Source organism: Canis aureus, chromosome 14, assembly GCF_053574225.1.
Source record: "Canis aureus isolate CA01 chromosome 14, VMU_Caureus_v.1.0, whole genome shotgun sequence".
In the NCBI taxonomy this organism is placed as follows: Eukaryota; Metazoa; Chordata; class Mammalia; order Carnivora; family Canidae; genus Canis; species Canis aureus.
The window spans coordinates 26107448-26124684 of NC_135624.1; the positions used below are offsets into that span (position 1 = coordinate 26107448).

A 17237-nucleotide genomic window follows, 5' to 3' on the forward strand; every position below is an offset into this window, starting at 1 on the left:
TGGAGCCTGTTTCTCCCTCTGCCTGTGTCTCTGCTTCTCTGTCTCTCTGTCTCTCTCATGAATAAATAGATAGAATCTTTAAAAGAAAAAAAAAAAAAAGAATGCCACCTGAACCTTGTGAGTTCCCTAATTAAAAACTTACTCCTTGTTAAGTATTGACTAAAATCAAGCTTGTCAGTCATGGCACTTAAGAATCTGGTGTTCAAACAACCCCATTAACAACAGGACAAAGGACTTGAGTAGACCTTTCTCCAAAGACATCCAAATGGTAATGAGCACGTGAAAAGATGCTCAACATGATTAGTCATTAGGGAACTGCAAATCAAAACCACAATGAGGGGATCCCTGGGTAGCTCAATGGTTTAGTGCCTGTCTTCTGCCCAGGGCGTGATCCTGGAGTCCTGGGATTGAGTCCCATATCAGGCTCCCTGCATGGAGCCTGCTTCTCCCTCTGCCTCTGCCTCTGTCTCTCTCATGAATAAATAAAATCTAAAAACAAAAACAAAAACAAAAAAAACAAGCCCATAATGAGATACCACTTCAATCTACTAGGATGGTTATAACTGGTTTTTGAAAAGCAAAATAATAAGTGGTGGCAAGGACATGAAGAAATTAGAACCCTCAGACATTACTGGAGGAAATGAAAAATGGTGCAGGCACTATGGCAAAGAGTCTGGTGGTTCATCTGTAATTGAAACCTAGAAATACCACATGATCCAGCAATTCCGCCCTTTAGCACATACTCCAGTCAGGCCAAACGAACTCTCAAGCCTTCTGAACTCCAGATCACTTGAGTTATACCATTTACAACAAGCAGCTTCTTTCTCTAGTCATTCAGTTATTTCTCCCTCTCCCTTAGGATGGTAAACTCCCAGAGGTCAGGTGTCATACACATTTTTCTGCAACCCTCATGGCTCCTGAGGGTACTCTGAAGGTATTCCTGTCTATCTAATGCATACTGACTTTTACTATTTAAAGAAACTTTCCTGTTGGCATTTCTGAGGTTCAGAGCATGTATTTTATTTTTAAAGATTTATTTATTTATTTTATAGAGAGAGTGAGTGAGAAAGATCGTAGGGACAGAGGGAGAGGGAGAGAGAATCTGAAGCAGAATCCACACTGAACATGGAGCCTGATGCAGGGCTTGATCTTACCACCCTGAGATCACAACCTGAGCCAAAATCAAGAGTTTGGATGTTTAACTGTGCCACCCAGGTCCCCCTTGGGGCATGTATTTTAAATGTCAGAACAATAAATGTAGTCAAGAATTTTAAAGATTTAATTAGATACCTTTGTTCTTAAGAAGTTATTACACTCTTGTTCCACGTTATAATTTATAATACGAGAAACTTCTTCCTGCCAAATCTTCAGACCATAAATGTTGACATAGTCCTGTATGTACTCAAAAGAGCGATGGAATCCATCCATGGTGGCCCCCAACTCTTTCAGCTTGGGCATCAATTCACTTGGCTGTGCAAAAGGAGAAATACAAATCTATTACATTGGAGTAGGTGGTCAACTCCAATATCTCTGTTAGACTTTATTTTTTTATAAATTTATTTTTTATTGGTGTTCAATTTGCCAATATATAGAATAACACACAGTGCTCATTCCATCAAGTGCCCCCCTCAGTGCCCATCACCCAGTCACCCCCACCCCCCGCCCACCTCCCCTTCCACCACCCCTAGTTCATTTCCCAGAGTTAGGAGTCTCTCGTGTTCTGTCTCCCTTTCTGATATTTCCCACTCATTTTTTCTCCTTTCCCCTTTATTCCCTTTCACTATTTTTTACATTCCCCAAATGAATGAAACCATATAATGTTTGTCCTTCTCTGATTGACTTATTTCACTCTCTGCTAGACTTTAAATGAGACCCATACTGTGTGTGAGACCACAGTGATAGCTGAAGACAGCTTTGGAAATGCTCATTTCTACCTCAACGAGTATGACTGGCAACTTTTGTCAGACATTCAGCAAAGAAGAGGTTTAATTCATTTGGGAAGGAAGTCTCATATGAAAGACTATAAAAAAATGAAAGTTGAAGATTTCTCTCACGTCATTTGATGAATATATCTAACCTGAAAATACTTAAAATATTTTAAATTGAATTTACTGGGGTCAAAGTACCCTAGATATAAATTTTAGGCCCATTTTTTTTTCCTCCTGAGAAAAATGAACATATTCTCTAACAGATCAAGGAAAATAAGAAATGACAGGCTTTATAGTTCCTATGTGCCTTGGGGTTTACGAATTCTAACTTTAAGAAGAAGAAGTAACTCTGGATCACAGTCATCAGTTCAGTTCTTAAACTTGGGGATCAACAGGTAAAGGAAAGGATGGGTTCTGGAAAGGATTTTCTGATCATACAAACAGATTACAATATTGGATCAAAGAACACATTGGTCAATTGTACTGAACATCATGCATTAGATATCTGTTAGGAGGAAAGGTCTTGCTCATGATAGTTAAAAATAGTGTGCTTGTCCATTATGCAAGCTGGACAGAGAGACAGGACAGACCCCTTCGGTCATCTGATACCTTGGCTCGGGGGTTGAAGATCAATCCCCTATGAAGAGCGAAAGCAACACGTTTAACTAGCTCCTTCCTTATTCCATCTTCCAGTAACTGTTTGGGATCCACCTGAGTGCAAATCAAAAAGCAATAAATGACAATGAGGAAAAGCGGAGGCATGAAGAAATCCAAAGGAAAAGTTGGTTTCCAGATGGTGGACCCCTTTCCTACCCCATTTCTCAATAACTGAGACTTTCTCCTTTCCTGTCCCTTTGATCATGTGCAGCCTGGAAAGAATGATTAAACCTGTAACTCTTTAGGACTTGGTTGACCTCAGTAAAATTCATGCTAATTTTACATGACATTCCAAAGACTGTGGGTATGAAAAGTTTTAAATTGCTGCTTATTTTTAATCATTTCATTAAAAGTAAAAAGTGCCTTTTCTCCGCATCAAGAGGAGGGTTGGAATGATGGGCCTGCCCTTGAATTGAGCGCACACCTTTCTTCCCAATGTTATCTCAGGGCATCTACACCCCCATGAGCAAACTCAAGCTTGTGGTCGGACAGATTTAACAATTCTCTTTTCTTTCAGCATTCTTGGAATGCTGCTTGTAATTAGGGAGATAAAATGGGAAAGCAAATCTGCTATCTGACGCTGTAAGCTTATTTGGCTGGTTCTTTTTTTCTGTAATGAGAAAGCACTTGTTATTCTAAAAGTCAATCTCCTACCAAATCCATAAAACATCAGATAGTTTGACATAATCCTTTGAATGCCCTGAGACTTGTCTCTTGTACTTTTAATATGTGCAACAAACCATTATTTTGAAAAGTCATAAAGACAAATGGATGGGGTCCACCTAGGTTTGATTACATCTAAACTTCAAGAATGACAACTGCAATGAAAGTTGCATGAAATACAAAAGCTAGAGAAACGTGTCGAGCTACATCATGATTGTGCCATCAGCAAAATCCAGACTGGAAAAACAACAGGTCAACAGCTGTGGGTTCCTCACCAGATAAACTGTAAGGAGAGAAACCTGAAGAATAAAAAAGGCTAGGGGCGCCTGGGTGGCTCAGTGGTTGAGCATCTGCCTTTGGCTCAGGTTGTGATCCTGGGGTCCTGGGATTGAGTCCCGCATGGGGATCCCCATGGGGAGACTGCCTCTCCCTCTGCCTATATCTGCCTCTCTTTCTGTGTCTTTCATGAATAAATAAATAAAATCTTCTTAAAAAAAGACTTAAAAGGGATTCCTGGGTGGCGCAGTGGTTTAGCGCCTGCCTTTGGCCCAGGGCGCGATCCTGGAGACCTGGGATCGAATCCCACGTCGGGCTCCTGATGCATGGAGCCTGCTTCTCCCTCTGCCTGTGTCTCTGCCTCTCTCTCTCTGTGTGACTATCATAAATAAATAAAAATGTAAAAAAAAGGCTTAAAAGATTTATTTTAAACATTTCTTTCTTTTTAAAGATCTATTTATTTATTTTAGAGTACGAGTAGGGAGTAGGAGCAGAGGGAAGAGTCCTCAAGCAGACTCCCCACTGAGCATGGAGCCTGAAACGGGCTCAATTCCACCACCCAGGAGATCATGACCTGAGCTAAAACCAAGAGTTGGATGCTTAACTGAATGAGCACCTAACATATTTTTTTTTTAATGTAGTGTCCAGAGATTTACTTTTGGATAATAAAACTCTACACAGGGAAACTGAGATTAGGTCAGGGCACAGGAGGAGGGTCCTGGGGTAGGACCTGGGAAACTGTATTTCTTGACTTGGATGGTGGTTGTAATAACCCATTAAACTGCACAAGTGTTTCTACAGCTCTCAGTATCTGTGCCCTTTTTTACAATAACAAATTATAACTAGATGAATAATCGATGAGGGGGAAAAAATCAAAAAGTAACATGAAGCTTCCAAGAACATCTTAGAGAAAGCCTCCTTCCCACAGCCTCTTCCCTCACACTTCTGTCCTCTTCTGAAGTTAACAGTTAACAGTTTTCATATGGATCCTCCAGACCTTTCCCCATGAATTTGTATACATAAATATTATCCTTAATACATATCTAATTTAAAGAATCTAAATAGGACTATAATATGTACATACACACAAACACACACACATTGTTTTGTAATTTAACAAAGTTTTAAGGTTTTAGAAATCTTCCAGTGGTGGCTGCATGGGTGGCTCAGTTGGTTAAGTGTCTGCCTTCAACTCAGGTCATGATCCCAGAGTATTAGGATCAAGTCCTATATTGGGCTCCCTGCTCTGTGGTGAGTCTGCTTCTCCCTCTCTCTCTGCCTACCACTCCCCCTGTTTGTGCTCTCTCTGTCAAATAAATAAATAAAATCATAAAAAAAAAAATCTTTCAGTGGCAAATGCTTTCTAAATGGCAGCAGAGGAATCTACAGTAGGAACGCACCATGATATGTTTAAACATTCTCTTAGTGATAAATGTTTGGATTATTTTATTCTTTTAAATTTTTTATCTATTATTTTATTTCCTTATTATTCTATCTTAAGTAGGCTCCATGCTGAGCTTGAACTTACCACCCTGAGATCAAGACTTAGGCTGACATTAAGAGTTGGATGCTTAATGGACTGAGCCCAGGCACCCCTCTATTATTTTTAAAATATTTTTTTTGGCTACCTCTAACAATGAACATTTACACATACATGTCTGTGTAAATCTTATTTGTTTTCAGTCATATGGATTAAAGTCAACTTATACTTTCTTTTTAAGTAGGCTCCACACCCAAGGGCCTCAACTTATACTTTTTATAAGTGTCTGAAACAGATGCTTAACATTTGAGGGTTAAAGACTAGTGAGGGCCACAGGATCCCTTACAGAAAGCTATGAGTGGTTAGACTAGCAGAGATAGTCTACTGGGTTGAGTGTGGTCAAGGTGGTATTTCCTCTGCTCTCATCTGAAAGGCTATGGCAAAAGATTTGCATTTTTTTTCTATTTTTTTTTAAAGATTTTATTTATTACTTATGAGAGACACACAAAGCAAGGCAGAGACATAGGCAGAGGGAGAGGCAGACTCCCTGCAGGGAGCCCAATGTGGCACTCGATCCCAGGACCCTGGGATCATGACCTGACCCAGAGGCAGATGTTCAACCACTGAGCCACCCAGGTGCCCTAAATCTGCATTTTTCTTAAGCAGGCTTTCCTTTGATAATTATTGTTAATTATTAGGTTTTACTACATCCTTCTTGTACTGGTCATTTTGCATGTAAGATGCTTAATCTGGTCCTAGGATTTATCGCCACTTTATAGATTAGTAAGAAATGATAACCTGCATGTGTACTCTCTGCATATCAACTGAATTAAACTGGCATCAGGCCTAAAGCATACTGCATAGATTTTATTAGTATTCTAGGGGCACAATGGTATTTCAGCATACTCACAGAAAAAACACACTAAATTTCCATTCCTATTTAGGTTCATTTCCTATATTTTCTTGGATTTTATTAACACAAATGTTAATCTGGCAATTCAATAGATAAGCATTTTTTTTAAATAAGAAATACGTAGTATCTGCTGATGTCAGATAAATGAAAAATAAAAGCACCAGGAACCTTGTGAATGGGCACATCACTAGTCACCATAGGATTACAAATTAAAACAACATTGAAATAACACTTTCTACTCTTTGGGAGAGCAAAAATTGGAATGTGGATAATAACAAGTATTGGTAAAAATGTGGGTAAGACATTTTGTGAAACACTTATTTCAGAAGGCAATCTGGTGGCATTGAGAGAAATTAAGAATAGGCACACCTTAAGACCCAGTGATCCACTCCTGGGGAGGCAGATTTCAGAGAAATTCTTGCACAAGTGTACAGTAGGGACATATTCAGAGATGCTTATGATAATGGGGAATGTTAGGATGAAAACAGACAATATGGGTGTTTGTGCCTTGGTGAATGGTTAAGTAAAATGTAAAATTCTATGCAGTAGTAAGAAGTAACCAATTACCCAACTCAGAGACATAAATAAATTCTCAAAGTGATAACTAGTGAGAAGGATTGGAAAAAGAATGGGCTTTAGAGCACAATAGGATGCAGAGAAATCAAACATGCACACATCAAGTAACACCTCATGCTTAAAATACAGATACCTCTTTGGGGACAGAAATTGAACATAGAGAGCAGGTGCCACTGGGGATGGGAATGGCTGTGGGCATCCAGAGGAGAAAGAAAAGCATGCATCCTTGATGACAATGGCTAGACAATAGTAATGCCATAGGATTATCTCGGCTCTCTGCACCTGAGATGTAATATAAAAATACTAGAAGGAAAGAAGGTGGGAGAGACTGAGCCAGCTGTTTGGCCAAAGGAGTTGAATCATTTTGTTTTGTTATTACAAAAAATTCAATAATACAGATTTTTCTTAGATTTAAGTAACTCTTGGATATGGGTGAAAGATCAGGATTATAATGCTCTCTCTCTCTTCCTCCATCAAGAAGTGAGTAAAGTGAAGACCAAGAGCTAATTGTGAAACAGCAAGGGACACAAGATGACAATGTCATTCCCTGTTCCCTATGGGAGAACCACCACAGTAATCCAAACTAGCAGTCTAATCAGGTGGACCAGGACAAAAGCCATACCTTGATGATGCCGACCAAAGTTGTCTTCATCATTAAGATGCCTTCAGTAAAAATGGAAATAGCATGAGTAAGCTTGGCAACCTTTAACAAAGAGAAAGAAGTTAATGAAGTACTTCAGATAAAAGATCCATCGTTTCCACAGAAAGTGAAAATTGGCTGATAGTCCTGGAATGAACCAGGACAGCACGAGTGATGTGTCCTGGTCAGAAATGAGGCACTGTGATGGAACCGAGAGACCACGGTTCGACACACTGGGAACGGGGTCAGCAGACATTAAATTGTTCTTTAGATGCTGACCAATCATTTCCCCCTCTTCAGGCCTCAGTTTCTCATGCATAAAAAGCAGGGTTCCATGAGATCGATGGTCCTTTCCCCGTAGAAAAGGCTCATCAAGACTCTAACAGAGTAATCTCCCCTTTACTGCCTTCTACTTCTTTTTCCCCAGCAACATAAGGAGACACTGATAAGGTAGACCAATGCTATATTTTTGAGTGAGAATAAATACATAAATTTGAAGCTGAATGTCAAAATTCCTGATGTCATTTCTAGAGTTGTGTCAGAGGATGTAAAATTGACACTGGCATGATGTGAAGACAGTGGAGTTCATATTGTCAATTTCCACTTGATTTCACTTCTTCACATCTTTTAAGTTCAAGGGGAAAGAAAAGCAGAGGTATTTGGGAAGAACCACCCCCAAGGCTGCTTAACTATTGAGTGGGCTTAAAAGTCTGGCTGGAGGAAATGGTTAGGTTAATGGAACCCAGATTACTTTGAGCCACTGATTTGATGTACAAACCAGGAACCTGAATGAGAAAAGTCTGGGCAATCTTTAGCCCAAAAAGAAGATAGGCTGATTCTCCAGGACTGTTCGGGAGAAAAGTGACCAGGTGAGTTCCACTTCCTCTGAGAACACTTGGTGAGGCCTGGAATAACACCGGGACAAGGTAATGAATAAAGGCATGGCTACGCTAACATGGCACAAGCAGTTATCCCTGAGAGTAGGAAGAAACAAATCAGAATTGGTCTGCTGGTCCTAGGGATACAGCCGGCAACGCAGACTTGTGGCGCGTCATGGGTTGGGTGTTAAATATCAAAAGGCAGAAGTCAAAAGGATACGCCACCTCGTATCGTGGGCCAAGCTGAGCGTAGTCCCTTAGCTTGTCTTTGTCCAGGCGGGTCGGTACCTCAATGATATCATGGGTTTGAAGCTTTATGATCTTGAGAAGAGAAGTAAACATGCTTTCTGGAATGATCTGCAAAACCTTCAGTAAAAGAGAAAAGAGGAAAAACAGTTGAATATCTCTTTTTATTTTTCTTAGCAGATAAATGCTCAGATGGCAGTAAGACAGCCCCCAGAGTGTGCAAGCAGCCATTTGTCTACAGGAAGAGACAATAAGGGATTTCACGAGAGCTCTTTTAGTAATCTGCTCTCAGGCACACGGCTAAGTTCCTAAGTTATTTATTAAGCATTAACTGCTCACAGGATAGAAGGTTAATAATCGTCACACAGAGAGGTAGCAAAAAGGTGTATCTTTCCTACATTACAAACTTTTAAAAGATCGAGGATCAGAGGTGTTAAGTAACATGGCTGTAGAGCACTCAATTAGTGTGTGACACAAGTAAATTGTGAACACTGGTCTGTTTGGCTCCACGCTGTACCATATGTTCTTGAAACAGGACCAAAATTCCTCTAAAAATTTTAAGTTCTAACGAGGAGATGCTGGATCTAGATATAGCTCTTTTACCAACTAGCTCTGTGACTTTGTAGAAGCCAATATCTCTCGTTTTGTTTCTATACTTATATGAAGTATAAGTATAGGGGGGTTAATACCACCAATATTTAGGAAAAAAACAGTGTAAAAGTTCCTTGGGAGTGAAAACACCTGCATATCCACAGGACCAGTAAGAGTAAGTTTAGGTTCAGTTACTGCAAATTTCTGGAATCAAGTTAAGAAGAAAGGAAGGGAGGGACACCTGGGTGGCTCAGTGTTGAGCATCTGCCTTCAGCTCAGGGCGTGATCTCGGGATCCTGGGATCAAGTCCCATATCTGGCTCCCCACAGGGAGCTGGCTTTGCCCTCTGCCTATGTTTTTGCCTCTCTCTGTCTCTCATGAATTAATAAATAAAACCTTTAAAAAAAAAAAAAAGGATGAGGGAAGGGAACATGTGTATACTTTTTATAGGGTCCCAAGCACCTTTTTGGTCTTTGAAGAGCAGTTAGTCTGCCAACAAAATCAGTATCACCTTGATGCATTTCTTACCTTTCTCACATAGGACACCAGTTCACCAGAGTAATATTGAGACACACTGAGAAGATCAGGACTATTTGCTTGATTAATTCGAAGAAGGGGAAGATCTAGGGCAGAGGCAAGCTGAAAGAAGAGTAGCTATGTTTGTTTCTCCATTTCAAAAAGTCCTACAAATCTCACTTCCCCAAAAGAGTAACATGTAACAGAGCTCCTGGGTTCTAACCAAGAGAAAACAGCAACCACTGAACTTCATCAAAGTCATTGACAGTTTCTGACAACGATACAGTTTTAAAAAATAACAGTCATCAGATATAGCAGTGGTTCTCAAACTGTGGTCCTCGGACCAGCAGCATCAGCATCACCTGGGAACTTGTTACAGATGCCAGTTCTTGAGCCCCACGGGAAAGGTCCTTAATCAGAAACTCTGGGGGCTGACGCCCAGCAATCTGTGTTGTAATAGGCCTCCCAGGTGATTCTGGTGCCCTTCAAGTTTGAGAGCCACTATGCTATGGAAGACAGCTACTCTTTATGGGTGTCAGACACTAGGATGGATGGATTACTGTACTGACTCCAATCTAAGACGTCCTGGCATGTACAAAGAGCCAATATTTTATGTACGACTCAGAAAAAAAAAAAAGAGAGAAAAAAATGCTGATGACTGAGCTTTGATACGCTGTCAATTATAAAATCCATCCCCAATTACAGAGATTTTTAAATAGGAAAGAAAGTGCACCTAAGAACTGATATATAAGGTAACTCTGTCTTTAGACACTGAGTCAATTATTTGCTCATTTATCTCGATCTGAAATTACCTTGAGAGCAAGGGCCATACTTGTGTTGTTCACCACTATTCCCTAATCTTTAGAGGAAATCCTAGTTTACAGCAGAGGCTCAACAAGAATTTTTTCAATGAGAAAGTAAAAGGACTTAATTCACATCTAGAGAAAAAAGGACCCATATATTTCATATATTTGTAAAACTATAAAAACTTATTTTAAAAATTAAAACTATTTTCTGGAAGACATCCAACTTACATTAATTGAAACTTCAAATATGCATGGCATCTTTTGAAACTGTGCTCTCATGGAAAAACTCCTAACAATTTTCAGTCTATAAAAATGACCTTTCTCAAAGAATGAAATTGTGGGCTGAATTAATGCATGAGGGAATAATGAAGACCAATTCTTCCCTAGAGCCTGAGAATGTGATCTGTTCTTTGCTTACCTTCAGGAATGTAGCTCTGAGTTTAGTGACCATGGATGGGTTTACCCTTATGCTCTCTTGCATGATATCTGTGAAACTGTAAAGAGAGATCAATGCTAAGGAAACATCCATCCAGTGGCCTTCATCGAGGCGAAATGTTAGGCTGGCCATCTTACCTGTCAATTAATTGCCAAGCAAAAGAAAGGTCCCCAACGATCTGCATAGTGATCAGGACCTCCTCTTTAATGTTAATAGTTCGGATCATTTGATGAAGAAACTTGCGAGTATCAGCAAGAAACTGACATACTTGCAGATTTGACTCCAACTGGTGAAATTCCTGAACCTATGTCACATAAATACATTTAATTAAAAACTTCTGAATGGCTTGTATGGTGTTCCTTTTCCCTGAAAACACTTCAAAAAAGGCACAGCACTTGCTAAGAATTTCTTGGCAAAATTGCTATTTCAAATGATAATTTTAGAAACGTATGAGCCAAGTCATAATGTAATGCACAGGTTTCTAGGATTAGAAAATGTTCTACTCTTTTTACTGTGTACATATATGACAGAATGAGTGCATACTTCCATCTTCCATTTTAGCGTCAATAAACACGTATTAGAAAATCCTCAATTCTGAAGATTTGTAGGTTTGCTAAAAAAACAGAGTAAGTCATATCACAACCAGGGTGTTGGCATTTGTACATTATTCAGTTCTTTTGTTGGATTCCTTAAAACAAAATAATGGTTCTCCAGTGTCCTGAAGTTTTAATGTATCTAATTCAAGGTGCCTGGGCCATTGTCAAAATAAATATCACAAATGATAACAAGCACCTGACATTTACAAAGTTGTTTATGAGCACAATAGGAATAGTATAAGTCGGATTGTTGTCCGGGAAAACTGACACACCAACAATGGAGTACTGTTTTGTGTTGTCACTAATAGTGACCATAAAACCTTTCAGAAAAAAAAAAAAAGCCTATAAGAAAGTATGCCAAAAATGTATTATTTATATCTTTAAAGACATATATTATACCAGTTAGACAGTTCCAAGTAAGTATGGATGATCTTTTAAATAGTTGATGGCTATTGCTTTTTTTTTTATCATGCTTTTATTTTTCATTTTAAACCTAGTTAAGCATACAATTAAAATTTCAAGAGTGGGAAAATATACTAAGTCTTCTTTGAATCTGAGTAGATAATATTTGAGTAGATAAAAAACAAACGTTTTTGGTGGAAAAGAAAACCCCACTTACAAGCATTTGATCATTATACAACATGGTTATTGCTGTGTATTCCGTTATAGTTTTAACCCCGAAACTCCTCCCCGATCTAGAATAGGTGCCTACAATGCAGTGCTGTTTTAGCTTTTGCTGCCTTATCACAATTTCCCCGATGTTTCTATATTGTCTTCATAATTATTTTTCTAAGACTACATGTTTCTGTAAGTGGAAATGTCATCGTTTTTGTTGGCATTCTCTTCATGCTGATCACTTCATTATTTGCCCAATTTTAGGGATACTGGATATAAGATTACAGTGATCAGAGTTTGCTTTTTGTTGCTTCTGATGAAATATTCTTTCAGATATATTTCCAGGACCAGATTGCTCGGTGGGTCGGAAAGTCTGATTCATGATCCAAGCATTGGCGTTTACAAAGGGTTTTCTTACCTCCTCCAAAGCTTGTATGAGCTGTACTGTTTTCCTGCCAGCAGCAGTTGAATCATCGTGATTTAAAGACAGGATTTGTTTTGAGATCTCTCTGAACCAAGCTTGTAGGTTTTCTATGAACACAGAAACAAGGAGAGACTGCTGAGATCCCAGAATTCCCATAGCCGTGGCTTTGGATTTATTCAGTAACCCTTTACAAATCTAGGTCTTATTCACAGAGCTCTCTCTGTGTCCCTGACATCGCCCTCGGGGATTCTCCACAAGATAACCACCAAAATGCTTTGGGCATGTGACCTGATAGAAGAGATGGAACTTTCTAGTCAGTGGCTAAGTCTAATACCTGGCAGGAAAAGCCTAAGGGCCCAAGTACATGGCTGTGAATGCAAGTGTGCAATGGTGGGCATGGGGGCCGTGAGGACACAGATGGGACACAGAGTGACTGGAAAGGGTTTTCTGGAGAAATGAGGATGGGTCAAGGTCTGCATAGGCAGAGAGAGGCACAGGGATAGCTTGTCCCTAGGGACATGGGCGGAAGCTTCAGGAAAAAATTACAATGGCATATCTCGGAGGGCAATGAGGGGCAGCACAAGTGTGAAGTAGGGGTTTGAACAGCTGAGGGTGTGTGTTTGCATTCACAAACCACTGGAGAAAAAGCACCAACATGCCTTGAGGCCCCCTCACTGGGGCAGGCAAAGCTCTTAGCTCGTCTCACTGAATCTTCACAACAATTTATGGAGGCAGGAATGAGAAGGCGTTTCTCAGATCAGCTGATGCCCAGAGCGGGGAAGGATCCAGGCAGGGTCACACAGTTAAATGGCAGAGCCAGGCTTTTCTCAACTGTCTGGCCAGGTTCAGAGGCTTTGCTCTTTTACTTCACCAAATGGATTCCTTAAAGTTTGTTTTTTGTTTGTTTGATCCATCCGTGGGATGATTTCACTTTATAAGTACTTCAGGGCTTATAATCGAAGTTATTTCAAGAACTGGGATGAGGAACATTAGTAGTAATTTTAAAGTTGTTGTTTTTGTTTTCGATTTTGTTTCTGTAGAGTGACAGCTATGGAGTAGCGAAAGTACACAGGGTTCAGAGTCTGAGGTGCCAAGTTTGATCTAGGCTCTGAACCTTTGTTACCTTCATCAAGTGACTCCCTTTTACAGCTTCGAGTTCTTTATATGTAAAATAAGAATACAGATCTTTATCTCACAGCATTGTAAGGCTCAAACGAGAAATATTTGTGGAAGTATATCCTAAGCTGAAATATGCTATAGAGCCAGATAAAGTATAAAATACTGTTTTGAATGACCTTGGAAAGGATGCAGGGATTTATAAGAACCTAAAAGTGATTAGCACAAAGATGAATGTGCCTGATTCTCAAAAACTAATCTGGCTGCATTGTTATAGGTGGTTCCTTGTTTTCTAGACATAATGTAGTGAACTGCAAAACATGTTGCCAATTTTTATCACATGACTAAAAACACAAGTTTTCCCACTAGGAATATAAAGTAATCTGGAAATATATTTTAGGCCAACCATTCAGCATCAAATAAGTCAAGAAAAGCCAAATATAGCTTAACGATAACCCACAACCCTCGGACCAACTAAGAAAAGCCAAATATAGTAATCACAATATCATATTGATTAAAAATACTAGTTTTTTAAAACAAAAAACTATACTATTAACCTTTTTATAAACAAAAAGCTGTACTATTCTACTGTATAATTAGCCTTTCCAGAAATGAATTTCGCAGTTAAACATCAGGCATTAAAAAGATAACCTGTAGGCAGCGCGGGTGGCTCAGGGTTTAGCGCCACTTTCAGCCCAAGGTGTAATCCTGGAGACCCAGGATCGAGTCCCACATCAGGTTCCCTGCATGGAGCCTGCTTCTCCCTCTACCTGTGTCTCTGCCTCTCTCTTTCTCTCTGTCTCTCATGAATAAATAAATAAAATCTTAAAAAAATAAAAATAAAAAATAAAAAGATAACTTGTGATCTTAAAATTCAGAATGATCATTCAGGGACATTTTGAAAGGTTTCTTGCTATTTAAATTTTAAGTGACACCATAATTTTCCTACAGATAAAATATCCTCAAAGAAGCAAAAATGCTCAACATTGCTTAGCATCAGGGAAATACAAACCAAAACTATAATGAGATTACCACCTCACACCAGTCAGAATGACTAAAATTAATAAGTTAGGAACAGTTGTTGGGAGAATGCAGAGAAAAAGGAATTCTCGTACACTCTTGGTGGGACTGTAAGCTGGTGAGGCCACTCTGGAAAACAGTATGGAGGTTCCTCAAAAAAGTTGAAAATAGAGCTACCCTATGACCTAGCAATTATACTACTATGTATTTACCCCAAAGATACAAATGTAGTGATCTGAAAGGGCACATGCATCCCAATGTTTATAGCTGCAATGCCCACAATAGCCAAATTAGGGAAAGAGCCCAGATGTCCATGAACATATGAATGAATAAAGAAGATACAGTATATATACGGTAGAATACTACTCAGCCATCAAAAAATGAAATCTTCCCATTTGCAACGATGTGGATGGAACTACAGGATATTATGCTAAGCAAAATAAGTCCATTAGAGAAAGACAATTATCATATGATCTCACTCATATGTGGAATTTAAGAAACAAAACAGGAGAGCATGGGGAAGAGGAGAAAAATAAAACAAGACAAAATCAGAGAGGGAGACAAACTCTGAGAGACTCTTAATCATAGGAAACAAACTGAGAGTCATGGGAAGGCGGGGTGGGGAGATGGGGTAACTGGGTGATGGGCATGAAGGAGGGTATACATGATGCAATGAGGATTGATGAATCACTGACCTCCACCTCTGAAACCAATACATATATGGTAATTGAATTTAAATTAAAAAAATACTTGCTAATTTATATTATAATTATGAAAAGAAAAGACAGAATCCCTATATAACATTTCACAGTAACATTTCATCATAAGTGTGTTTACTATTTTTTCCTGGTAATTATATTATTACATAATTATTAACAGAATGTCTCTTAATGATAATTATGCTTTTGTGTTAACTATTTACCAAAATGTGTAAAAACTGTGCATTACACAAAATCTGGTTAAATGCTAAAAAAACAGAATTAATATTAAAGACTTGAGCAATGTTGTTTCAAAAAATATGCAGGTCCCCTCTTCTGCCACTAGATGGCAGGCGCACCAGGGAAAAAGCAGCACACAATTCGAAGATCAGAATCTTGCAGATCCTTTCTGTTAATAATAGTAATGTTCTTGAATGAAGTATCCTCAGAAGATCAGGACAGCTAGGTCCTTTTCTCCCTACCTTTAAATGCACACAAGCTAACACACCAGTGGTGCACCCTCCCATCACAGGCACCATAGTGATACTCTGGTAAGGGTAGAGGATGAATTATGACCCTATGGACTGTGAACCAGAGTATAACAACCCCTGTAGCCTAATCTCATACTTCGAAAGTCCAGAGAGGCTATGAAGATTGCCCAAGGGAGCATAGCTACAGGCAGCTAGAACTAAGCTTCAGATTTTCATCAGCAACCTCCCAGTGTCTAATGATGACAACGTAAGGGCTTTTTACTCTGCTGCTTCCCAGTAATTTGTGTGTACATTTCCAATACACCAATATTTCGTCTTCGGCAATTACCATTTTTTTCCACCCGAGTGAGGGGTTTCACTCCCGAAAAGACATCAGCAAGCTCCGTCATCCGCTCTGAACTCTCCTTCTTGTAATGCTCCCATTTGGCTTGCTTTTCTGAAAGCATTTGCTTGAACATCTGTTGAAAGAGACAGAAGAGATTTACTTACTTAAGAGGAATTTCAGATCAGGCAGTTTACCAAGAAAGCCTGAGTGAAACCCAATTTATTATAAAAATACATGCCTAAAAGCAATAGGACCCTGATGTCATCTCTTGAGCCATACTACTTTGTACAAACTGGGGGGCAAAGCTAGACCATTGCTAAGACAGTGGTTCTCAAACCAAATGCACATAAGCATCACCTGGATGGCTTTAAACTTCTCAGATTCCCAAGGCCCACCCTCGAAGATTCTGGTTCAGGTCTTGCGTAGACCCAGGAATCAGCATTTTTAATGTGACATGAAATTTGGCGGCCACCACTCTAAGGTCCTTTTCTAAGTACCAATTTCTGGAGTTGTATCTATTTTAAGGTCAGAGAAGGTTGAGCATTATCCTGTCTGATGAGTGAAGAATGAACTAAATTACAGAGTTCTTTCTTTTTGATCACACAGTTGATCTGTTTATTAATGCACTTCTTCATAAAATTAAAACCCTACAAAGGGTTGGGCAGAGGAGGAAATGTGTATCTCAAGGTTTTGTTTTGCTTTCCCTCGAAACAAAATTTAGAAACATACTTAAGGTATGTCACAAAAGTACGGACTTTATTTCATCGGGCTCTCTTAAGAGGCAAATAGGAGAGTATACTGATTTTTCTTTTAAGAAATTCTTCATTCCTCAGCATTAAAATGAATTTTAAAAGATGAAGACTTCATTGCAGATGAAAGGATCAAGACTGGTGGAATTCTGTGGGGCCAGAAGAAATGGAATCTTAGTGATCAAGCAGGGATGATTAAGCAATGAAGAGTAACAGGATGAGGAATAGTCAGAATTATTTATAGAGTCTGTCCTATCTTTTTGAATGCCTGGGATCAATCAATGCCATGTGACAAAGCAGCAGTGACAAAAATAACCCTGTGAGGCCTTCATCAAGACCAAAAGGCTTGAAGCCCTTGAAACACTCATTCCCAGGTTGAACTCACAGGCTTCTTAACCTTGTAAGACAGAATTTGCAATAGAGGATGGTCCTTAAAGGAGATGCACCTTTATATAAAGATTAGAAGCAATATGGGTCCAATTAGTGTGTTTAGAGCAGAATCAGAAGGTGATTCTAGAAAATCTGATTCTGATTTTTTTAGAATCACCTTCTGACTGGGGTGGGGGGTAGGTTAACAAGCTGAGCTGAAGTGTAAGA

At 39.2% G+C, this 17237-nt stretch overlaps 1 protein-coding gene across 2 annotated transcripts in view; it reads right to left on the reverse strand.

Annotated features, from left to right (window-relative positions):
* The window catches only part of WASHC5 (WASH complex subunit 5), a 59212-nt gene that overhangs the window by 17796 nt on the left and 24179 nt on the right, over nucleotides 1–17237 (reverse strand). For both annotated transcript variants that reach the window (XM_077847185.1, XM_077847186.1), the window contains 9 exons: nucleotides 15895–16024; nucleotides 12236–12348; nucleotides 10744–10910; nucleotides 10589–10664; nucleotides 9377–9487; nucleotides 8237–8377; nucleotides 7116–7196; nucleotides 2538–2639; nucleotides 1291–1470 (listed from right to left, as the gene is read on the reverse strand). In XM_077847185.1, coding sequence (XP_077703311.1) covers nucleotides 1291–1470; nucleotides 2538–2639; nucleotides 7116–7196; nucleotides 8237–8377; nucleotides 9377–9487; nucleotides 10589–10664; nucleotides 10744–10910; nucleotides 12236–12348; nucleotides 15895–16024 — 1101 coding nt within the window. The remainder of the gene's footprint in view (nucleotides 1–1290; nucleotides 1471–2537; nucleotides 2640–7115; nucleotides 7197–8236; nucleotides 8378–9376; nucleotides 9488–10588; nucleotides 10665–10743; nucleotides 10911–12235; nucleotides 12349–15894; nucleotides 16025–17237) is intronic.